Genomic DNA, 26,193 nt, shown 5'->3' on the forward strand with positions numbered 1-26,193 from the left:
CAGGCACTGTGCTAAGCCCTAGGGACACAAGTAGAAGCAAAAAGAAAGACAATCTCTACTTTCAAGTAACTTACATTCTCAAGAGGGAAGACAATACATAAAAGAGAGCTGAAAAGCATGAGTTGGAGGGCAAGGTGGAAAAGTCTGTAACCAGGAGCAAAGCAGGATGAGAAGAAGTGAGCTGAGATTGGGGGGGGGGGGCGAGCCAAGATGGCAGAGTGAAAGCAGTGACTTGCTTGAGCTCTCCCCCAAACCCCTCCAAATACCTGTTAAAAAATGGCTCTAAACAAATTCTAAAGCAGCAGAACCCACAAAAAGACAGAGTGAAACAAATTTCCAGCCCAAGACAACCTGGATGGTTGATCAGGAAAGATATATCACGCCAGGTGGGGAGAGGAGCGCAGTGCAGCATGGGTACGCAGGCAAGGCAGGCCTCAGCGAACCTGGAGCAGGCCTCAGAGGACTGAATTGCGGGCAGCTTCCAGACTTCTCAACCCACAAACGCCAAGGACAACTTAGAAGGTCAGTGGGAAAAGTCTATGACTGTGGTGAGAGAAGGAGCTAGGTCTCAGTTGCAAGTCCTGAGCACGGCCTCTGGGGCAGCGGCTGCCTCCTGAGCTTCCGACCCACAGACTGAGGGGGAATCGAATGACTGATCAGAGGGGGATTTCAGGGATCTTTTTGCCAGAGCTGAGGCAGGAATCTTTTGCTCTGCCCCTGCTTGGATCTGGGTCACAGTTCTAAGGGGGGGTCCTGGGGCAAGGAGGAGCGCTGGTGTGGTAGAGCTTGTTGTGGCGGTGGAGAGGAAACACCTCGCCCCTTATCATACCACCTTGGAAGAACTGACACTTTTCAGGTCCCTAGAAGTACCTCTGAACCCCCAAAGCTTGGGACAGTACATTCTCCACATTGGAAACAGACTTTTACCCTAACAAAGAGTTTAAAACTCAAGTAATTGGCTGGGATCATGAGTAAGCAGAGCAAAAAGAGTCAGACTATATTATCTTAATTTGGTGACAAAGAAGATCAAAACATATAACCAGAATACAACAAAGTCAAAGCTCCTACATCCAAAACCTCCAAGAAAAATATGAATCAGTCCCAGGCCTTGGAAGAGCTCAAAAGGGATTTTGAGAAGCAAGTAAGAGAAGTAGAGAAAAAACTGGGAAGAGAAATGAGAGTGATGCAAGAAAATCATGAAAAACAAGTCAACAGCTTGCTAAAGGAGACCCAAAAAAATACTGAAGAAAATAACACCTTAAAAAATAGCCTAACCCAAATGGCAAAAGAGGTCTAAAAAGCCAATGAGGAGAAGAATGCCCTAAAAAGCAAAATTGGTCAAATGGAAAAGGAAGTCCAAAAGATTACTGAAGAAAATACTTCCTTAAAAATTAGAATAGCACAGTTGGAAGCTAGTGACTTTATGAGAAACCAAGACACTGTAAAACAAATCCAAAAGAATGAAAAATTAGAAAACAATGTGAAAAATCTCACTGGAAAAACAACTGACCTGGAAAATAGATCCAGGAGAGAGAATTTTAAAATTATTGAACTATCTGAAAGCCATGATCAAAAAAAGAGCCTAGACATTAGCTTTCAAGAAATTATCAAGGAAAACTGCCCTGATATTTTAAAACCAGAGGGCAAAATAGAAATGGAAAGAATCCACCGATCTCCTCCTGAAAGAGATCCCCAAAGGAAAACTCCTAGGAATATTGGAGCCAAATTCCAGAGTTCCCAGGTCAAGGAGAAAATATTGCAAGCAGCCAGAAAGAAACAATTCAAATATTGTGGAAACACAATCAGGATAACACAAGATTTAGCAGCTTCTACACTAAGGGACTGCAGGGCATGGAATAAAATATTCCAGAGGGCAAAGGAGATAGGATTACAACCAAGAACACCTATCCAGCAAAACTGAATATAATCCTTCAGGGGGGAAAATGGTCATTCAGTGAAATAGAGGACTTTCAAGCATTCTTGATGAAAAGACCAGAGCTGAATAGAAAATTTGACTTTCAATACAAGACTCAAGTAGAATATGAAGAGGTAAACAGGAAAGAGAAATCATAAGAGACTTATTAAGTTCGAACTGTTTACATTCCTTATGAGACCTTTGTCAGTATTAGGGTAGTTGAAGGGAAAAAAAATTATATGTATGTATAGATAGATAGATAGATAGATAGATAGATAGATAGATAGATAGATAGAGGGCATAGGGTGAGTTGAAGATGAAGGGGTCATATCTGGAGAATAAAATTAAGGCGTGAGACAGGATTATACTAGCAGAAGGAGAAAGAAGGAGAGGAGAACAGGGTAAATTATCTCACAAAAAAAACAGAAGAGAAGAGGCTCTTACAGTGGAGGGGAAACAGGGGAAGGTGAGAGGGAATGAGTGAATCTTATTCTCATAGGATTTGACTTAAGGAGGGAATAACATACGCACTCAATTGGGTATGGAAATCTGTCTTACCCTATAGGAAAATGGGGGGAAAGGGGACAAGAGAGTAGGGGGATGATAGAGAGAAGGGCAGATTGGGAAAGGGGGTAATCAGAAGCAAATACTTCTGAGGAGGGACAGGGTCAAAAGAAAGAATAGAATAAATGGGGGAGGGCAGGACAGAATTAAGGGAAATAGAGTTAGTTTTTCATAGCATGTCTACTATGGAAGTGTTTTGTATAACTGCACATGTATAACCTATATTGAGTTGCTTGCCTTTTCAATGAGGGTGGGTGGGGAGGGAGGAAGGGAGAAAATTTGGAACCCAAAGTTTTAAAAACACATGTTTAAAAAAAAGTTTTCACATGCAACTGGGAAATAAGAAATACAGGAAATGGGGTACAGAAATCCATCCTGCCCTACAGGAAAATTGAAGGGGAAGGGGATATGAGAAGAGGGGAAGAGATATAAGGGAAGACAGACTAGGGGAAGGGGTATTTAGAATGCATGCCATCTTGGGGTAGGGGGAGGGGCAAGATGGGGTAAAAATTTGGAACTCAAAATCTCATGGAAGTAAATGTTGAAAACAAAAAATAAATAAATTTGTTAATTAAAAAAAAAAAAAGAAGTGAGCTGAGACTGGCCTGGATGCTTCCTCAAATGGAGGTTTAGGTGGGCACTCATCAGTGGGAGAAGGGGTAAATGTAAGGGCAGAGACATTTCCAAGGTGAGAAAAGACTGCTGGGGGCACCGGTAGAAAAGACCATCAATCACTTCTATTAGAATGGAACATGTTAGATTTGACTGCTGTAGTCAGAGTACGTTCAAATATGGACATTAACACCATTTCTCAGTCCTGTACAGTCTTCCTAAGCCTGTGCAGGTCTATGATGCCACTGGATCCTCACAACGGCCTTGTGAGGAAGACACAGCAAGGATTATTATCCCTAATTGACAAATGAAGAATCTGAGACTCTGAGAGATGAAGTGCCCAGCACAAACGAGGCTAGAAATGCCCATCTAATTATAAACATAATCCCTCCAAAATTGATATTTAAATGTTCTCAGTGCGAGAAACGACACATGCACTACACTGTGGATGACCAAGATAGTGAGAGAACAGGAGACTACAACACCAGAGTGTGCAGACACAACTGAGTACACCCAGCCTGGAGGAGGAGAGTCAGCATACCCAGCCACTGTCTCTAAAGGGCCAGCTACTGTGGGCAACAGAGCAGAACCAGGGCCAAATGGGCCAGGGCATGGCAGGAGGAGGTAGAACAATGCCTTGCTTTGGAGACGACAAGCTTCTCATCATTTGGAGGCATGCTGGCAAGGACTGGATACCGTCATCAGGAACACTTTAGAGGGGATTCCCAGCCAGGTAGAAATTGAATCAGATGGCCTGAGTTCCCTTTCACTTGGGAGATCCAGCATTACTCTGGGTGTACGTCTATCTAGGCTCATTAAACCCATGCCTGTCACATACAACAGGACACATGCTGGGGTCATGAGGATTGGCTAGCCCAGGCTAAAACAGAGAAGAGGTTGACCTCTTCGGGGTGAAACTGCCCCCAAACATAGGTACTCCTCAAACCTGACTTTTCCCTCTGTGTGACTTCACAGTTTTGTGATAATCTCATTTTTACTTGAAAGAAAACCTCAGGACTCTGAAACAGTTAATCAATATGGTGTTAATCAACCAGAGTTACAGAATCACAGATCTGGAAGGGCCCTCAGAGAGCACTTCGTTCACTACAAAATTGTATAGCAAGATCATCTTCGATAACTTCTAAGGTCCCTTAAGTCCCTTCTTGCTCAAAATATAAGATTATCTAGCTTTGGTTTAAACACCTGTGATGGACAGCCTAGTACTGCCTACATACTCAATTCTACTTTTTAACAGCTTTGATTACTGGGAAGTTCTTCCCAATAACCAGCTGAAATCTGCCTCTTTGTAATGACCTCTCATTGCCCCTGGTTCTGCACTCAAAGCCAAGTAGAGCAAGGTTCATCCCTCTTTCACGCAACAATCCTCTATATATTGAAGATAGTTATCACCTAGTCAAAATGATATGGTTTGATAGACAGCAGGACTTGAGATTCAGAAGACTGGGTTCAAATCTCCACTTTGGACACTCAGAAACTATATGGATCATGAACAAGTCATTTAGATTCTCAGTCTCAAATACCTCATTTGTAAAGAGGGAGAATTATACTTGACACTATCTGCATTAGAGAGTTAAGAGGAAAGTGAATGAATGAATGAAAAATTTTTAAGTGAGCCATCTCTGTAGTAAGTGCTGGAGATCCAACTAGTGAAGTCAACAAGCATGCATTAAGCTCCTACTAGGTGCCATGTTCTATGCTAACTGCTGAGAATACAACAAAAGGCAAAAACAGCCCCTGCCCTCAAAGAGCTCACAGTCTAATGGGTGAAGATAACATGTGAACAAGTATGTATAAAGAAGATATATATGTACGTATAATATATATGATAAATTGGAGACGATTTCAGAAGGAAAAGGTGGGATTTTACCTGAGATAGCTGCGAGGTGAAGTGTCTTGTGCGAGGAACAGCAAAGGGGTCGGGGTCCCTGGATCACAAAGCACATCAAGGGGAGTGAGGTGTGAAAAGACTGGAGAAGTAGGAAAGGGCCAGGTCGAGGAGAGCTTTACAGGCCAAACCAAGCATTTCGTATTTGCTCCTGAAGATGATGGAAAACCACCAGAGTTTACTGAATGAAAGAGAGTAGGGGAAGGGGGTGACAGTCAGATCTGTGCTGCTGGAAGACCAACTTCACAGCTAAGTGGAGGACAGATTGGAGGCTCGAGATTACACAGGAATCCAACTGTAGGAAGTCTTTCATTGTCCTGCCGGTGAAGGCCAAAGTTAACAAAAGTGATGCTGAATAAAAGCCTCCTGAGTATTACCAATATGATGTACGGGGCTTGGTTTAAAATCAGCTCTCCTGCTTACCAAGCTTGTGACCAAGTTACTTCACGATTGTGGGTCTCCCTCTTCCTTGGGGATTGGACTAGATAATATGCAGGGAAACGATCTCAAAGCCATGGGTTCAAGTTCCAGATCTTCTCTTGACCAGCTGAGGGCATGATCTCACTGCCTTTAAGTTCCCTTCCAATTATATGACCCTGTGATCAACTCATCCCCTGCTTTCGCTTACAGATGAAAAAACAGGCCCACAGCAGGGCAATGGCTTGTCTTTGGTCACACACCCAAGTGAGTGGCAGAAGTCACTATGAAGCCCAGCTATGGTCTATGGGCTCCCCGTTCTCTGCTTCTACCACACACGTACCATGATACTGCCCCTGACCTCTTGATGCCAACTAAGGCTTTTGCAGTAGCTGATGGGAAAAGGGGCACCATACTGAAGTTTGCTGCTAATGAACCTTATTAACAAACATCCTTATCTGGCACAAGGAAGAAATTGTTCAGGTGGTTCCCCAGAAAGTTAAACCATCTTAGGTATTAAGTAATGGCACATTAATGTGCAAAGAAATTAATTCTATATTTTGCTGGTAACACAGTCAGAACTGTTTACACAGCTGACACATCCCAGCTGCACCCTACGGTAGCAGCCAAGCTGGGAGGATGATTTTGCTTCATAGCAGATGCCTCAACTTTTGCAATTTCAACAGACAGGACAAAGAGGAACACAAGCAACAATGTGAAACATGAACAAGAGAATAATGAGCTTCAAGCCGACTAGACGCTGCAAAGGAAGGTCTGTCTGTCATTTATCTGGCTGAAACCTCAACAGGAAGTTCTTCAGTCAGGATCCTTTTGGTTAAAATCTAAGATGTGCCACTGGCCAGTGACTCTGGCACTCTTGGAAAGAACACTGGATTTGGCCTCCAAAGAGCTAAATTCAAATCCTACCTCTCCTTCTAAATACCTAGATACCTCCTAAATACCTTCCCCTCCATAGGAGTCAGTTTCCCCAGCTGAAAAGGAGGAAGTTGTACTCTTGTCCGGTGCTAAATCTGATGACTCTAAATTGTAGAGCTCAAGTCACTAAGCATTTATTAAGTGTGTACTATGTGCCAAGCCCTGTACTAAGTGCTGGGGATACAAATATAAGCAGAAAGAAAGCTAGTTCTTGCCCTTGAGGAGCTTACATTCTAGCGGGGAAAGGGAGCTGAAATGTCAGAGTCAAGGGAAAGAGGAGAAAGTACCTGGCCAAGGGGGCATGGCTGAGAAAGTCCAGTGAGTCAGCAGTGTAGCTGGTAGAAGAGTGCAGACATGGCTGGCATAGGACTCTTGCTGAATTCGGAAGTTCTGGGAGCAGCCAGCCAATTAGAGGCTGTGCTTGGAAAAGAGATGCCTTAGGAACAGCATGGAAGCTGCCTTCAGTGACCCAAAGAGTTTTCATGTGGAAGAGGATGGCTTAGTGGAAAGAGCATGGGGTCTGGAGGCAGAAGTCAAATGCAGACTTAGCTAGAGTAGAGATGGATGAATTTGGGCAGGTTGCTTCCCCTCTCTGGGTTTCAGTTTCCTCCTGAGTACAATGAGGGGATCGGGCTCAAAGGCCTCTAAGGATGTCAGGTCTCATAACCTATTTGCATCCAAGGGGGAGAACTACAACCAAGGGGTTGAAATTACTTGAAGAGGCAGATCTGGGCACAATAAAAAGAAGAATTTATGGAATGAAGATTGAGTATGGTGGGGTTGTGGACCTTCTCAAGAGGAAGTGAGTTCTCTGTCACTAGAGAGAAGATCTGGATGATCTGGTCCACCTGTGGACATATGTGAAGCACTTTGTCCATCTCCAAGTGGACCAAAATGAGCACTATTTTCCTTTGTTTTGCAATCCTTTGTGGACAATAATCACTTAGGTACATTGTTTATGGTTTTAATGTTGCTCTGTAAAGGATAACTTTCCAACTAACACGGAAAAGGTGACCTTTGCTCCTCTTTTCAGCTGAACAAAAACAGTTCAGCCCTCTCATGATGAACTATTTTCCAAGGCAGCCCCTGCTTCTGCTAAAGGCTAGCTCCAGTCATGTTCCTCCTTACTCCTGGCCATGTTCTCCTCACCCTCAAAGCGCCAGGGACCCAGTAGAACTTCTTCAGCTTTAGTTCTGCTCTGGGGCTCCCACACCTCTCCTCATGGGTAGCAGTCTCATGGGGCCCACTGTGGCCTTGTTGACTTGACTGACCAGCTTACTTATCATCAGCCACCTAGTCACCTCCACCTACTTTCAGCTCTGGAACCAAAATCATACTTCCATTGCTCCTGGAAAGGGTGTTTCAACCCACTTCCCTACAGTTCCAATTCATCAGCCCCATGACTTAACAAACCAACATACTTCTCCTGGCCACCATTCACTGCCAGGTGAGCTCCTGTGGGGCAGAAGCTGCCTTTTCCTTTGCATTTATAGCCCCAGCAAATAGAGTGGAATAGAGTAAACTCTTAATAAATGCTTTTCATTCACTTAAGTCAATGAAGATATCAGTTTGGTGACCCAAGTACATTCAGGAATAGTTCATCTTTTAAAGAAAGAATTTTTCTAGTTGCTCATTAATTTCTAAAGTTCAAGTATTCACAAAGTATGCTTTAGAAAGGTCAACAGTAATGATAGGATGAAATTCAATTTAAAGAAACAAAATATTTAGTTGTCTCATTTGTAAAATGGGGATACCATCAACTACCTAGAGGGAGTTGAATCAGATCATCTTGAGGTCTCTCTTAGTGCCAAGATCTCTGATTTTAGAATTCTCCTGTGAATCCATCAGGACCAAAAATTGTTTTCGTTTGTTTATTTTTTAATGATAGTTCCTTTACAACTCATTCTATTTTCTTCTCTAAGATTGAGTTATTTAAGATCTCTATCTGGTCTTCTGGTCAGTTTAATTATTTTATATTTTTGAAGGTATTCCGTTTCTTTTGTGTTCTCAGTTTTGTTAGCATATAATTGTGTATAACAGATTCTGATTATTCTTTTTTATTTCTTCTGGTTTTGTAATTTCATCTTGCCTTTTTTCCCCTATTTTATTGATTGATTTTCTGCTCTCTTCTTTTTAATCACATTAGCTAAATGTTTATCCACTTTATTAGTCTTTTCAAATAATTAGCTTTTAGCTTTATTTATAACTTCTACAGTTGGTTTTGGTTTTGTTTTTGTTTTTATGGGGCACCAAGGTGGTGCAGTGGATAGAGTGCCAGGCCTAGAGTCAGGAGGACTCATCTTCCCAAGTTAAAATCTGGCCTCAGACACTTAGTAGCTGTATGAGCCTGGGCAAGTCACTTACCTCTATTTGCCTCAGTTTCCTCATCTGTAAAATGAAGAGCTGGAGACATAAATGGTAAAGCACTCTAGTATCTTTGCCAAGAAAAGCCCAAATGAGGTCATGAAGAGGAGGACATAACTGGAAAAACTACTGAAGAGGTTTTTTTTTTGTTTCAAATTAATCTATTTCTCCTCTAATTTTTAATATCTCCACTTCTGTGCTTATTTTAGGTTTATTTGTTGGCTATGGGTTTTTTTAAAGCATATTTAGTTCATTAATTCTCTCTTTCTCTATTTTGTTAATATATGCTTGTAAGGATATGATTTGTCCCCTGAGGACTGCTTTAGATGAATCCCAGACATTTTAGTATTTTATCATTATCATTTTATTTCACACAATTATTGTTTCTATGATTTGTTCTTTGAGCACTCATAATTTATGATTTCATTGTTAAGTCTCCATTTGGGTCTGTGTTTTTTGTTTGTGGTCTCTGGACTAAAGATTATTTTTATTACATTATGGTCTGTAAAAGATATATTTACTAGTTTGTCTTTTTACATTTGCTTGCAATATATCTGTGCCCTAATGCATGGTCAATTTTTGTAAAAGTTTCATATCGTGCTGAGAAATATGCATATTCTTTTGTAGTTCCATTTAGAAGACACTATCTGTCTCTTAGTTCTAGTATCACCAGTAATTTGTTCAGTCATAGATTTTCCCTTTTGTTTATCTTTTTGTTACACTTATCCAAAACTGAGATAGGGCCACTGAAGCATTTCACTACTGTATTACTGTCTATGTATTCTTATAGCTCAGTTAATGTTTCCTTTATGAATTTGAATGCAAAGGCATTTGGAGTATTTAAGTTTACTACTAATGCTGGTTTGTTGTCTATGGTTCCTTTCAACATAATGTTGTTTTCCTGTTTTTTCCTCTTTTATTTTTATGTTTGTTCTTGTTCTGTCAGATACTATGATTACAACTCCTACTTTTTTGGATTCATTTAATGCATGATAATTTTTTTCCACAAACATTTTTCCTTAGTTTTATTCTGTGCATGTTTGTGTTTTTAAAATATGTTTCTTATGAGCAAGAGACTGTGGGATTTTACTTTCTGATCCAATCTATCATTCTTTTTCATTTTATTGGACTACTTAATACATTCATATTTAAAGTTATAATTTAGGTTTACTATTTTTTCCTTCATTTGCCTCTAAAATTGTTTTTTTCGAGTTATGTTTTTTCCCTCTTTTAGTGTAAAGACAATAAATACTATGTCTCTTCAGTTATATTAGTTTAGTTTTGATTTTTTTAAAGTGGTCCTATTCCCACTGGCTCTTCTTCCCTTATTCCTGAGCTCCTCTCCTCCCATTTGTTACCCTCTTCCCTTTGAAGATTTGCTTATTTAGTTTCCTTTTTTTTCCTGCTTTTATCTAGTTATTTAATTCTTTCTCTTTTTTCCCCTCTCAGTCAAGTAGCATCTACCTTCTCTCTTCTCCTTCTACTTGTCCTGTTTATTAGTTTTTTAAATTTCATTTTCTGAATCTCTTTCCAGAAAGAATTTCTCTCCCTCATTCTATTCATTATCCATCCTTCTTTTCTGTCTACTCCAGACCCTCGTTTTCAGGCTCATTGCCCCTTTACTTATCTACTGCCTTTCTGTTCTCTACATTCTTCATGGAACCAAAACTTTCAAGGTACCCATCTTTCCCTCCACTCCATGCTTTAAGCATTCTCCCACTGCCTTAAAGACCCTGCCTCCAGACTCTCTTTTCTGATGTGCCTCACTCCAAAGATCTATGATTTTAATAGCTACAAAACCTTTTTCAAAGTGTGTCCATGTTTTATACTGTTAGAAAGAATGACTAGCTAAATGTCCATATCACAAAGCTATTCTGAGTAAAGCGCTTTGTAAACCCTTAAGAATGCCATGAATGTGAGTTTTTGGACCATGTTAGGGTTAGACCACTAACTCTAACTTTGCTAAGGGCTTTGCAAACAGCATATGATTGGTTAATAAGCACATGATAAATCTCTAGAAGTCTTTGTATTGCTGGATAGCTGTGGAAACTCATTCAAAAGTCCACATTGTTTATTGCCACATCCCAGTACCCTAACCACAATCTAAAGAGGGCTGAGTCAAGGAGAAGGATTCATCTTTGATTTTTCCTGTTTACCTCGAACCTTTCATTCCAAAAAAATGTGACAAGATTCTAGGTATTGTGAAAAAACTCAAGTGGCAATCCCACTTTCATGAGATCCACTCCACACCAGGGGACTGTGGCATAACTGAAAGATTACCCGTCTGCCTCGATCAGGATCCTGTCTTACTGTTCAAACGTTTTCAGTGGTGTCCTATTCTTTGTGACCCCTTTTGGGGTTTTCTTCGCAAGAGTACTGCAGTACTTTGCCATTCCCTTCTTCAGCTCATTTTACAGATGGAGAAACTGAGGTAAACAGAGTTAAGTAACTTGCCCTGGGTCACAGAGCTAGTAAGTGTCTGAGGCCAGATTTGAACTCAGGAAGATGAGTCTTCCTGACTCCACGCCTGGCACTTTATCCACTGTGCCATCTAGTTGCCCAGATTCTTGTCTAGGTTAAACGCATCTGGAAAAGATTATCTTGGGGTGTCTCCTAAGGTACTCTGGGCTTCAGTCAGCTCTTTTGTGAAATGGGGAGGCACTGCCTGCCTTACAGGGCTGTTGCAATAAAAGTGCTTTCAGAGACATGTGAGAAGCCCATGCACGCTTAACACTTTGTATCACAGGAAAAACTATGTGAGGGACTAAATTTGTATCATTTCATTCTTACACAGTTTGATTGGCACAGATTCTTCAATGTAATAGTCACAAGTAGAAGAAAGAATGACCAGGAGGTCACATGCTGAATTATGTCATTACTTACTGAGTCATCTGTCGCTGAAGGTGGCCAGCCTTCCCACAACTGATGGCGAACAGGGATACTAGTAAGGTCATATACATTCCTTTTTACCTGTTAAAATAAATAAATAAATAAAAATGCATTACTAACATGTTTTCAATAATGATGACGAACATTTTCCTACTCATTCTTTTTATTTTCATGACACTCTACTAGACCAGCCAGTACAAAGATAAGGACCAGGTTTTACTCTGACTCTCCCTTGGCCATGGGCACACACAGCCCATATTTAATAAATGCTTGTTGAATTGATAAGTTTTCATAGGAATTTTCTACCATCCTACTTACATGAAAACTGAAAGTTAAGAAAATGAAACACAAGTTAGAAAGAAAAGAAAAAAGAGACGAGAAAGCAGGCCTTTAATCCCACATGGTGTCTAGGCTCTTTTTTTGATCATGGCTTTTACATAGTCCAATAATTTTTAAATTCTCTCTCCTGGATCTATTTTCCAGGTCAGTTGTTTTTCCAATGAGACTTTTCACACTGTTTTCTAATTTTTCATTCTTTTGGATTTGTTTTACAGTGTCTTGGTTTCTCATAAAGTCACTAGCTTCCAACTGCGCTACTCTAATTTTTAAGGAAGTATTTTCTTCAGTAATCTTTCGGACTTCCTTTTCCATTTGGCCAATTTTGCTTTTTAGGGCATTCTTCTCCTCATTGGCTTTTTAGACCTCTTTTGCCATTTGGGTTAGGCTATTTTTTAAGATGTTATTTTCTTCAGTATTTTTTTGGGTCTCCTTTAGCAAGTTGTTGACTTGTTTTTCATGATTTTCTTGCATCACTCTCATTTCTCTTCCCAGTTTTTCCTCTACTTCTCTTACATGCTTCTCAAAATCCATTTTGAGCTCTTCCAAGGCCTGGGACTGATTCATATTTTTCTTGGAGGCTTTGGATGTAGGAGCTTTGACTTTGTTGTCTTCTTCTGGTTATATGTTTTGATCTTCTTTGTCGCCAAAGTAAGATAATATAATCTGACTCTTTTTGCGCTGCTTACTCATGATTCCAGCCAATTACTTGAGTTTTAAACTCTTTGTTAAGGTAAGAGTCTGCTTCCGATGTGGAGAATGTACTGTCCCAAGCTTCAGGGGTTTGTACAGCTGTTTTCAGAGATACTTCGAGGGACCTGAAAAGTGTCAGTTCTTCCAAGGTGGTATGATAAGGGGCAAGGTGTTTCCTCTCCACCGCCACAACAAGTTCCACCACACCAGCACTCCTCCTCACCCCAGGATTGCCACCCAGAACTGTGACCCAGATCCAAGCAGGGGCAAAGGAAGAGATTCCTGCCTCAGTACTGGCAAAGAGGATTCCTGCAATCACCCTCTGATCAGCCACTCAATTCCCCTTCAGCCTATGGGCCGGAAACTCAAGAGGCAGCCAACACCCTGCGCCGCTAGCTTCTCTCTCTCACCGCAGTCACAGACCTTTCCCACTGACTTTCCAAGTTGTCTTTGGCGTTCAAAGGTTGAGAAGTCTGGAAACTGCCACACCTGCCCACTATTCAGTTTCTGAGGCCTGCTCTAGGTTTGCTGCGACCTGTGTGCCCACGCCGAACTGTGCTCCTCTCCCTGCCCGGCATGATATACCTTCCCGATGAACCATCCAGGTTATCTTGGGCTGGAAATTTGTTCCACTCTGTCTTTTTGTGGGTTCTGCTGTTTTAGAATTTGTTTGGGGCCATTTTTTTTTACAGGTATCTGGAGGGGTTTGGGGGAGAGCTCAAGCAAGAAATTCTAGGTCTATGTTTAGCTAATAGGATCACAGATTCAGAGCTGGAATGCACCTAAGAAGTTGTCTAGTTCAACCCTCTCATCCTGCAGAGTTGGAGAAGGGAAGAACTTGCCCAAGGTCACCCAAGGGGTGAAGCAGAAGCCCTAGGATTCTGAGTGCATGCCTAGTACTCAGTTCTCTTTCAATCACTGCATGTGGAGACTCAGTAGTGGACAGATACCCTGAGATATGTTTACAATTCTTTGGGGTTTTTTTTTTCCATTTTATAAAGCAGATATTAAATGTTCAAAGTGTCAAGACAGAGAAAAAGCCTGAGGAGGAACAATTTTGATTATATAGCCAGTCTTTAGAACGTGGCCTGGAAGCAAATTCACCTGATTATTAAGACAGTATTTTTTATATAGTAGAGTTTTCAGATATGGGGGAAAAATCTATAAAAATAAAACAAAACAAGAAAAGAGACAGGATATGGATCATTATCAAATTTAAAATGCCCCCAATTTCAAAATGGCACACTAGCATTTCCTAACCATTATTCTTATTATAGTATTCAGATCTAGCATTAAAAAAAAAAATACAAGGCAATCATCATTTTATATGAAATAAATACATTTTTATTTTTAAATTTTCTTGAATAGGAAAACCTGACTTTCTGGATATACCCACTACCTTAACTGATGCCTTTGGAAACTCATAACATGTAACTTGTCATGTTATGGACTACAGTTATTCTACTAGGTCGCATGTTCCCTAAGGGCAGGCCCATGTTTGACCTAAACTTTGCATTTCCTCCCACCCCCTGATAAGCATAGTGCTTTGGCACACAGTGGGTGCTTAATAAACATCTGCTCTTGTTAGACCTTTGGATGCTGAAAGGAGAGCACAAGAAAAAGATTTGTCAACAGGAGGTGATGATGGGATTTAGGACTCTATGAGACCTAGTCATCTAACAGAATCTTCCCTTTCCTGAGTAGTACATATTAATTCCACTTCTGCTTCCTTGTCTGTAGATAATAGGTGAATATAAATTAATAAATCATAAGAATAACAATGATAACATTTCAACCAACTCTCCTGATGGAAAAACACATGCCTGACATTATCCTATGGCAACAATGAAACAAGTACTCCCTACTTTCTATGAGTTGGAATTCAGTACAGGATGAGTTACACAATGAGATTTCAATGAAGAAAACAAAGTATATTCATTCGTGTTTTTAAAATGCAGAAGCCTAAAGTATCATGTTGTCTAATTACAGCATTTTGGATCACATTACTTTTTATTATATGTAAACACATCTAAGTCACCTTTCCAGCAAAACAGGGAAATGTGTTCACTGGGGGAAAAGTAAAGAACTCAATCTATTTTTTTATCTCTAGTACACACCTGTGAAAGAAGAACAGGCAGAGGAGAGCTGGAGGCCTTAGGACAAGGTTGATCCCCACGGAATTTCAAACAAACAGCTATTCTTCAGAGCTCCATAGTATGGGGCCAGTCCGCCATGTGCTAATATTTAGCTCAGTCTCACTGAGGTTAGGAGTTGTCATTCGTCATCATTGACCCTACAGTATCCCAACCATATGGAACTACGCTAATCTCTTCGGACGCTGACTCTCTGACACTGTTTGCCACACTAAGTACTTAGTGAGATATTTGAGAAATGCAAGGTCCTACATTTATAACATGGATGGAGTGCTAAGTGTGGCAAAAATAAAACCACTTCTTGCCTCAAGAGAAAAAATTCCTTTAAAGCAGTTCTTGCTTTAAGTCCCACAGAGTTTCAGGGCTCCATGGGACTCATCTTTGTTTTTATATTTAGAAAATTGTCAATATATTTGATTTTCTTTGTAATCTGATGTATTTTTTCTTACGCATATAAAAATATGATTCTGAGAAGGGGTTTCGCCAGACCAGCTGCTCAAGGGGTACAGGGCACAAACGGGATGAAGTCTTTCTCTAACGGCACAAAGCAGCATCCTTCTTAAGTACTACTAAAATCATGTTGCTGACACACACTAGGAAGCATCTATCATCCAAACATTGGCTATACATCAGGATAGAGATGAAGAGGCTGCCCTCTGAGGATAGACACACACACAACACTGAGGGCTTGGATTCTTCACATTCCATTTTCATTCTAAAATACAACTATGGGCCATTATGAAATGCACAGTAACTCATCTCTAACTGCTTCAAACTCAGTAACATTCCTCTGCTGTTCTCAGTTTTTAAAGGCATGCATATCCTCGTTAAGTGTGTTCAGTTGGGACAAAGTGCAATGCCAAACTGATGTGCAGAACAAAATGATCAAAGTTAAAGTGATTTTAGCCAACACGCAAGTATTACGGTTGCTTTGTTTCCTGGGAGGACATGGGTTAAGTGAGCTGCCATAGAATCAGCAAGTTCTTCCACATAGACAGATAAGTCTTCAGGAAAGGAACCATGTAAAACCCATTAGAACTCAGTTTGATTATATTCATTGCAAGGGCTAAATTTACAACTGTATTTTAAAATATATCCAGAAGATTCTTTTGTTTAATCATGATCTTTGATCAGCTATTTTAAAGAAAATGTACTTATTTTTCCAAGTAAATCTACTCTTACCAATGTTGTTATCATATACAGATTTTTACCAGTCTGCTAAAGACAATTGCTAAAATAACAAAAACACAAGATAGACACAGTCAGCACTGAACTGATGGAGACATTGCAAACTCCCCCCATTATCTTTATTAACTGTTATATTTAATTAACATTTAAAGTTGTAATTCTGCAGGGAAGAGAAAATCCAAAAGGCACACAAAGCAATGGTAAAAATTATTCTGGTCAGGAAAAATTAGCATTCGAAGAGAATGGAGGAACACAGCCCAGCTGTGAAGACGTGGACAGATCATGTTCAAGTCATCGCTGAAATTGATCAAGGACTTGGTGCCTCTCCTAGAAGGCTGGGGGTGGTGCCTGCTGGCACGCTTGACTGCCATTGCTGGACGGATTTCATCTTTGTAGACTTGCACAAAATTCTCTGTACGCACAAGTACCACTTCCCAGGGCAATGTTTCCCAAGGGCCTTTTTGTCTTACACGCTTTCTTTGATCAGCACTGGCTTAGGATCATGCTCACCCTCCGTGGTCTTTTCAAATCTGGTCTTGCATTAAACTCTAAATCGACATGGTCTCAGGATACAAGAATCCGCAAATGTTTCAATTAGGTCTGAATGTTGTTTAATAATGACTTGGATAAAATTAATGTTCATTTAAATGTTCATGTCCTGCTGGAGAATTTATTCCATGTCAAACATGCCAAATGAAAGGACAAGTTTCTAGAGGTTGCTTTGCTGGTAAAATTTAATTTCTTTCCAATTCTTTTGGCTAAAACAGTTGTACACAACCAACAAAATATATAATTAGAGAACTTAAAATAGAACAGAATTTAGCTGGACCTATTCTAGCGCCAATATTGTTTTTCAATGGAAAAACACTTGTTTCTTAGTTCTTGTAATTATCCAACACAAAGAAATTAAAATTAATCTTGATGCCAAACTTCAAATTTCCCTAACGCTTATGGTGTTTTCTGTACTAAGAACAATACTACAGGAAAAATGACTTACCTAATTACCTATTATAAATTTTATTATTATCAGTTTTATCAATAAGAAAATATTAATTTTCCATAAATATCTCCCTTATAAAATGTGATTTTATAAAGATAAGCTGATGTCTAAACATTATATATTTTAGTGAAAATTCCGAAAAATTTCAGCAGGATTTCTCAGAATACAACTATAGACAAGTTAACATTTTAATTGGATCATAGAATTGAGAGACTTTACAAAGTACCTGCCTCACAAGAGTCTGATGCTCTTTCTACCAGGGCAAGAAAAGTCTCCAAAGAAGAGACACTGTGGGACAGAATGGAATAAAAGTTAGAAGACTTGGATTCTGCTCCTAGCTTTGCCCAAAATAGCTATGTGACTTTGGGCTCGTCTCTTCTCTGTAGGCCTCAGTTTCCTTCTTTGGTAAAATGAAGAGAGTTGGTCTATCTGATCACCAAAAGCACTTTTAGCTCTGGCATACACTCCATGATTCCACAGAAATCGAAAAGAATTCAGGGTGAAAGAAATAAAAGAAAAAGAAATAAAAGAAAAGAAAAAGTGAGATGTAAAAAGATTACTGATTCTCTGACTGAATTGTACCTAAACTTTAAGACTAGAGTGGCACAGCCCTCTGCACAGACTAAGAGTTTAATTATTTGCAGATTAATTGATGGAGCTAATGAATGGATGAATACTCTTAGTTGATACCTAAGGAAAGGACTTTCTGCACAGCATCTAAAACTTTAAAAAAACCTTCAGTGTACTAATTATGTTCAGGTCCTGGTTTCCAGCTAGCCCCTGTTCCCTAAGTTCTCCATGAAAGGCTTAGAGGAAAGGAACAAAACCAAGGACTTCAGATGCAGGGTACTTCTCAAACACCTCTCACCTGCCTGGAAGAATCTTTCTTCTTTTTCCTGAGTGCACTTAAGGATCTAAGCCATCATTGCACATAGCACTGGCTTTCCTAAACTACAAGTTAAAACTCTCCTAAAAAGCCCTTTGCAACAAACTAAATTTAATATAGGGGGTAAGGGAAGTACAAAGATGGCATCTATAATCAAATGTTATTTAGCAAACTCATGGTAGATGGCTTGACCTGTGTGACAGTGATAAACTCTAATTCAATGTATCAGGGGGTTGATTCTTAATATTTCTTCTCATTAACTGTTCGAAAGACTGAGCAATTTTCTTCCCATAAATAAAATAACCAGGGAAATGCAGATGAAAAGGCAAGGAAAGATAAAATCTAGACCAATTCCTTCCCAGCAAACAAAGATGATATTTCAAGGTAACAGGGCTGGCATGTTTTTTTGTTGTTTTTTTTTGTTTTTTTTTTTTTAAAGCAAGTTTAACACTGCCAGTGTTCTGCCTACTGAAAACAATTTGTGGAACTAATTAACATTACTATGCTAGCATCATAACCTTCATTCTACCCATGACAATTTTGGATCCTGGTATGCAAATGTCCAAAGTGGGTTTCATTTCCTACTGATCTTCAGTGGAAAAAATACTGTCATGAATAGAATCTAGCAGAGATCTTTAGGGATTTTCTCAGGACAAATGTAACATGAAAAGCTGTTCAATAAATCCCAGTCCCAAACTGTTTTTACTATAGGGGAACACAACCGGGCTTACAATTCAGTAGTGTCTAGACTACAATTAATGTGAAGGAGCCATAATTTTCTCTTGAATGTCCAAGGAGGAATCAAAAAAATGGCACTTAAGTGGATGTAGTCCCACTTTCCAAACAACACACCCTACACCTGACTTTGCTATGGACTCTTTTTTTTTTTTTAAATTTTCATTTAGTATCTTATTTTGCTATGGACTCTTGTAGCTATGTCCTGTCCTGGTCTTACTCTGACCACCAAGCTCCTTGAAAGAGGTATGTATTCTATCTCCAATGCTTCATCTTCCTATTAGTCTTGATATAGCCAGTTCTCCTCAGTCAAATGAAAATGTCCTCTCAAAAGATGCTTCCCAGGTGACCTTTGCAGTCCTCATCCTCCTTCAGCTGACCAGACTGGCTGCTCCTGTCAGACATTCACAATCTTCTCAAAGCTTGCTCTTCTGTGTTCTACTGGTTCTCCTTCTAGTTCTTTCACCTTCCCTTTTTTATTGTCTTCACTGGCTCTTCACCCCTAAATGCTGTAAATTCTCCAGGTCTGACCCTTGGAGGCTCATCTATTTTTTTGGCTTCAGAACAATACCTGACCTCTGGCCCTAACAACTTTTTGAACCTCTAGTTCCATTCACTGTGACAAGTGCTGAGCATGAAATAATGAAACAAAGATGAGAAAAACAAATACTTGCCTTCAAAGAGCTTATAATCTAATAGGAGAGGGAGACGAGAGTAGCATATAAATTACTCTAATAAAAATACCAAAAGTCTGAGTGACCAAAGTGCTAGGGCACATCTGAAGAGGGAGAAGTCACTTTGAGCTAGAGGGAAATTCTACCAGTCAAATGTTCTATTGACATCTGTCACCTGGATATTCATCTGGTTCCTCAGGACATTTAAAACTAAACTAATGTTATAAAAGACTCATCTGAAATTGGCACCACCATTCTTCTAGTCACCCCTGGCTAGAAATCTCAGAACTATCTGTCTCTTTACTCTGTCTCAAAATAGTGGCACAAGCTCTGGCAAGTCCTAACCCATGCGGGAAGACTTTGAGGCCAGCTGTCACAATAGACGGCAAGCCTGTCACCTGAACACAAGACTGTCTGCAGGAAGGCTCATCACCAGAGGCACGAATGTTCCAACCACAGAGATTCACTGAACCACCTGGGAATAAAGTATTTCCTTTGACCTTGAGCCAGGGCTCAACCCCAGTGTAACCCTCATTTTCAAGCCTCAGTGTTAATTCCCATTTCTCCCAATGTGATTTATTTACAAAGCATTTTCCTCACAGCCACCCTGTGAGTTAAGATATATAAAGATTATTATTTCCATTTTGGAAATGACAAAACTGGAAAGAAAAAAAAGCTAGGTAAAAAGCACTTACTTAGCTAGTAGGTATCTAAGGAAGGATTCAAACCCAGGTCTTTGATTCCCAAGTCTAGGGCTCTGCCCACTGCACCCCACTTCTAACTGATTATTCTGACTGGGAATGTTAATGGTTCCTCTCCCCACTTTACAGACGGGACAAGAAGAAGATCAGTAAGTGAAGGAAGGTGAATTGTCTCAGATCCTGTAGAGCCAAGACTTGAACCCAAGACTCCTGATTTAACACCCAATATGCTCCATAACAATGCCTAGAAATAAGACTAGTTAAAACAAAGGCCAAGAGTCACAGAAGGAATAATTAGAAAAATCTGAAAAAAAAATTTTAAATACTTTTATAGTAACAAGCTAGAAGAATTTCCTAAGAATTCATTTGAATATGATGAGCTTTAGAATTACATAAACAAGCCAGGAAATAAAAGGAATATTTTGATTTTCAGAGGACTAAACAGCCTGAAATATAAGCAAGTTGTATATGAAAGAACACTCAACCGTGAGGCAGGAGACTTGGGTTCAAGTCTCAGCTCACTAGATCTTAGTCTAACTCCTTAAATCCCCTCCACATGGGCTACAATCCAGAAACACTGGCCTTCATGTTGTTCCTTAGCCACAACACTCTATCCCCCTTCACATGGACCGTGCTCCTGGTATGGAATGCACCCGTACCTGCCAGCTTCCTTCATCCACGCATTTGAAGACTCAGATAAAACCTTACCTTCTCCAATATGGCTTTCCCAGCTCTCTCCAGACTAAAGAGTGCCTCTTCCTCTGAGATTAACTCCAATTTGCTGTTTAGTCAATGAATCGTGTATGACTCCTCATGACCCCATTTAGGGTTTCTTGGCAAAGACACTGGGGTGGTTTGCCATTTCCTTCTCTAGCTCATTTTACAGATGAGGAAACTGAGGTAAACAGGGTGAAGTGTCCAGGGTCACCCAGCTATAGTAAGTGTCTGAAGTCTGATCTGATCTCAGGTCCTCCTGACTCTAAGCCTGGCACTCTAGCCACTGTGCCACCTAGCTGCCCCACCTCCAATTTACCTTCCATCTATCTCATAAGCACTTGGTCATTTGCATTTAGTTTCCCTTATTAGAAAGTGAGTTCCCTGAGGGCAGGAATTGAGGTATCCTCAGCACTAAGCACAGTGCTTCAGGCATAGAAAGTGCTAAATAAATTCGGGCCTTGACTTGGTCCCTCACTTCCTGAAGATCTCTGGGTCTCTTCCTTTCCCAGAGAGTTGCACTGGACTATCTCTATCAGTCTACCATGCTCACCAGAGGATTTCTCATGGTGCATTCCGCAAGGACATTTTGATTCCACTGGGCAGGCATGCTGAATTGTGACTCCTGATTGTTCTTTTAGCAGGGTGGAACAAGGTAGAAGGAGTGACCTGTCAAAGAGGCCCAGAGCTCATTCCCCTGCCACAGGAGCAGCTGGTCCTTTGCACAACAGTTCAATTGCAATTGGAGAAGAGAAGCTGGTCCAAGCTATCAATTAATAAGAAAATGCTCTTCTGAAAGTGCTGTCAAGTAGCCCCATTTGCCAGAGCAAACAGTGATTGTTATTTTTTCAACCAGCACTATTAACTTCTCAGGAAGAGACAGAGGTCTTGGTGTCACATGCCTGTTGGCATATGAGGTACCCAGAGACAAAAATGCTCAGAGGAAAACAAGTCAGGCTAAAAGCAAGAGGGCAAATTAAAACTCGATCTCCAGTGCAGCATCTGGGGGAGGGTCTGGGCCTTTTACCCTACAGTCTTCGCATCTTTTCTCACTTGACTGTCCCACTCCGCAACGCCATTTTTATTTTGAAATTGATGCAAGAGTAGTGACTGGGATCAGAGAACAGGGGAAGACAATGTGGGGTCAGAAGCAAGAGAACCCGGCTGGGGATCAAGTGTGTGGGGGTGGGGGTAGTTCCAGTCCAGGCCCCCTTGTGCCCAGTCACGCTCCAGGTCACCAACATCCTTCCCCCTCACCTCAGCCAGTCGGAAGCTCTCTCTGCGTTCCAGCCCTTGGCCAGAAGCTTCCCTAGGAGAGAATACGCTCTCCCTTCAGATCTTAAGGATCCCTTCGGTAGCACAGGCTCACCCACACAGCTCTCCCAAATTGCTTTAGACGGACATTGTATGTCTTCTGCAGCTTTTTAAAAAAATCACTCCTCTGTGTACATTTTGCTCCCAGGGGAATGCAAGCTCTTTAAAGACAGGCACTGTTTTCCTTCTTGGATCCAGACAGGGCCTGGTTGGTTGGCTGCTGCCCCTCGTTCTTAAAGAGGGCCAAAAGGACACTACTAAGTTGGGGTCGAGGTACAGTGTGTCTAACTGTGACCGATCAGACCAGTATGAGCTCACAAGGCTCTACAGCAGGTCAGGCACAAATAGTTCACACAAATACCGTGAGTGGAGATGGCTCTAAATTTGCACATACCCTGTTTCTAGACATAGATGTATACAGTAGATGTTTACTGCATTGAATAGAATGAATGAAAAAGCATATATTAAACAATTATTATGGGCAAAGCCAGGTGTTAAGAGTTGAGGAAACAAATACCCTCAAGGAATTTCTATTCTCTTGGTGGAAACCTTACCTAGAGGAGAGGGGAGGGCGGGGAAGGGTCCTTAGTTCAGAGCAACAGTAGAGTGGATGTGATCCCAGTTGGGAGGGGGTGAGCTGGAGTGTCCACAATCTGTCCACAAAGGAAGGGCTCAGCATCATGGCAGCTGCCTAGGCTGGAGAGCACGGATTGAGTGGAGGGAAGCATGGGTAAAGTCTTCTGCAAACAGGGCGCCAGAAGAAGCTGTCCTATTAGGGCAAATCTTGAGGAAGCTAAAACCTGCAGCGTACAGTTTCTGGTTCAGGTGGTAATGAGAGGGTGGCAGGAGAGGAGGATGAAGACAAGGAAAAGAAGGAGAAGATCTGGCATAACTACGAGCAGTGGATGGAACACATACATGTATGAATGAATGAATGAATGAATGGATGAATGAATGAGAATTTATGAAGCCAATTATTGTATGTGCCAAGCATTGTGCTAAGTCTTCAGGGTACCCTCCCCAAAAAAGGCAAGGCAATTCGTCCCTTTTAAGCAGTAATAAGCCTCTTACAAGAGGCTTTGATGTATGGAAAAACTTGTTACAAATGGTGGGTCTTTCAAGACATACTAGGTTGCCTCTTCCTGTAGTTCTTTAAGCTAAAGTGAGATGCCCTCTTGTTTCTGGTCAGGGCAGGTACAGGCTGTACTAAATGGCTGCAAAAGGTTTCTGTTTTTGTTTTTTAAACTGAAATTCTGTCACTTAACCTCTTCAGCCTCAGTTTTCTCATCTGTAAAATGAAGATAATAGAAGGACTTAGCTCACAAGGTTGTTATGAGGCTAAAGTAAGATGGTCTGTAAAACACTATGTAAACCTCACATTGCTATAACAATTATATATCTAATATATACCTATTTGTACCAATGTCTCCTCCATTAGAATGTAAACTCCTGGAAGGCAGCAGTTATCTCTCTTCTTTCCATCTGTACCCCTAGGACTTAGTACAATGCCCATCTAGCACATGGGAAACAATATATGCTTGTTGACTGCTTTACTGGATGACTTCATTACACATACTTTCTTCAAAATGCCCCTGGAGGTGGGCAGTCTCAGGATTATTATCCTCATTTTACAGATTGGGAATCTGAAGCTAGAAAGGAAATGACTTTCCAGGGCCTGACCTGGCACAGAACTGGACTTCAGATGCAGTAGCCAATCAATCTACTTGCTGTCGCATGCTGCCCAGGTCATAGAGAAGCGAGGGCAGCGTAAAAATACTGACCTGAGGCATCTACCAACTGGGAATATTTTATTTTTTTACTTCCAGCTCCCAAAGGACATTGAAAATTCAAACTGAGGCATCCCACGAGGCTTTGATCTGGCCATGCCATTCACTTTTGTGTCACAGTTCCTTCTGTCTCCCTCTTGGCTCTGAGTGCCCAGAGAGGTGGAATGGTCACATTTCTCTTTGCATCCACAGGAGTCAGGACTCCATAAATCTTTGTGGAGAAGAATTAGAGACTGTGACCAGAAATCCCATCTCTCCGCTCTAGTGGTGGCACATTCTGGGAGCAATCAGGGAGCCTGGGCTCTGAATGACCAAGGGCTCTATTCTGGTGGAAACGAGGGAGGCTTCAAAACCGACACACTCAAGTCTCCTGTTATAAAAATTACTCCTATTTGTTCACTAACAAAGCTATTCCTTAGCTCATCCCTGCCATAACCTGCTCTATTCAAAAACATATGGGAAAGGACATTAAATAACCAGTGCAAACCATAGGCTTGTGGTATTAGTGCTCTGCATTGCACAGCCCTATTCATCCTGCCCCCTCCCTTGTTTAATCTATCATTAAGATGCAGTGACCCTACACTAAATTTAAAACAGATCCTTCCTTCCTCCCATGCCTAAATTCACATACTTCTCTAGCTGGGGATGCCCTCGAGTATTAGCAACTCGACAGGGTTTCTCTAATCTCGGCTCTCAACTATGTCACGCTGGAGAGCCAAGAAATTGCTGTTTTACATCTCCACACCAAAGGTTTACATAAAAAAAAAAAAAAGAAAAGAAAGAAAAAAAAAAGAAAAGACCATATAATTTACTTAATAAGATAAGGGGGCAAAATCTCCACTTAACAAGTATTTGATTGGGTACAGTCAACATGGTCTGTGTTGACACTGTCATTCGTAAACTTTGTTGTAAAAAAAAAATTAACACTCTTGTATTATTTCATCCCCATTAAAGGTCATGGGCCCCAGAGAGTTTTAAATTATGTTTTAAACCCTAAATCATGATCCTATTGCCAAATATCGGATGATCTTAATTAAGGAAAAAATGTCAAAGGGGTATTAATCAGTAAAAAGGGAACATTTTTACCTTAAGTATGTTCTTTATTAAAAATTATAAGCGAATTTAGAAAATTGTCCACATTAGTAACTCTATGAACTATTATCCATTTCCAAAGTATATGTCATTTGATAGTGAACAAGATTCCAAGCCAACTGGTAAAGGATGACAGACAAAGAATGATTCGAAGAGGAAAGGGCTAAACAAAAACAAGCATTTCTGATGCTGCTGTATGTAACTGAATGAAGTATTTTATAATCATTTCTTTATTTGTATATTAAAGATAGAGAATTACATTTTAAAATGACAAATACTTACTAAGTACTTTAAAAGGAAGACTAATTTTTTTTTTAGGTACAGAACACCAGAGTTAGAAAGTTCTAAAGTCATCTAAGCCCAACCACTTCTCAAAATACATCCCCCCTTCTACAACATCCCTAGCAAGTGATCATCTACTTTCTACCTGAACATCAGACACTAGGGAGGGAAAATTCATTCTCGCCCAACGGAGACAGTTCATTATACTTGCTGCCCATTCTGTAATAAAACTCTTCACTATATTGGAAGACATTCTCCTTATTTTTAGTAAATAATGAAAACTTAAAAGTAGAACCCAAGGGAAAATCCATCTGAATTACTAACTCAACAAAGACTAACCATTTATATATTTTGACTTTTAAAAATGCTAATAGCATACCTTCTAATAAATTAATCTAATATTCAATTAACCAAAATATTTTATTGGAATATTTTATATTCATTTTTTAAATTGCCATTATAGAATACACAATAATCACAGAACTGGATGGAGCCTCAGAATCTGTCGTCATCTCCACCACCCCTGGCTTCTGACAGAATACATCCCGTGAAGAGGCACTGTCTCCACTCAATCAGGTGGAAGCCCTGATTTTTAGGAAATTTCTCCTCACATTTGACATGTCCAGAACAGACCGGGAATCATTATCATTATCTACCCATCGAAAGCCACATCCTTTCCAAACTTTCCTATTGGTCAGAAGGCACTCCAGTTCACAACCCCTGTGTCATCCTCCTCTCCTCACTCTTCCCCATTCCACAGAGCCAGTCAGCTGCCAAACCTTGTTTCGATCTCTGCACCCTATCTGCCATCCTGTCTTTGCCCTTCCCTTCTCTCCTCAATGATGGCCGTCACTTTTGCTCAGGCCTTCATCTCCTGTCTCCCAGCCCATCGTAATGACTTCCTTCTTGGTTTTCCAGCTTCAAACCTCCCATTCCAACTCCTCCTCTACCCACCTGTGATTCTGGTCACATGGTGTAACCACGTAATACCCCTACTTAGTAAACTCTAATGTAGTGTTGCGGACCCTTTGGGCA

General features: G+C 40.5%; 1 protein-coding gene across 1 annotated transcript in view; it reads right to left on the minus strand.

Moving 5' to 3' along the window:
• FAF1 (Fas associated factor 1) overlaps nt 1-26,193 on the minus strand; it is a 427,400-nt gene that overhangs the window by 163,557 nt on the left and 237,650 nt on the right. The window contains exon 8 of the mRNA XM_027837985.1: nt 11,598-11,684. Within this exon, the coding sequence (XP_027693786.1) occupies nt 11,598-11,684 (87 nt within the window). The remainder of the gene's footprint in view (nt 1-11,597; nt 11,685-26,193) is intronic.

Source organism: Vombatus ursinus, unplaced genomic scaffold (genome assembly GCF_900497805.2).
Source record: "Vombatus ursinus unplaced genomic scaffold, bare-nosed wombat genome assembly UNPS02014825.1, whole genome shotgun sequence".
Taxonomy (NCBI): Eukaryota; Metazoa; Chordata; class Mammalia; order Diprotodontia; family Vombatidae; genus Vombatus; species Vombatus ursinus.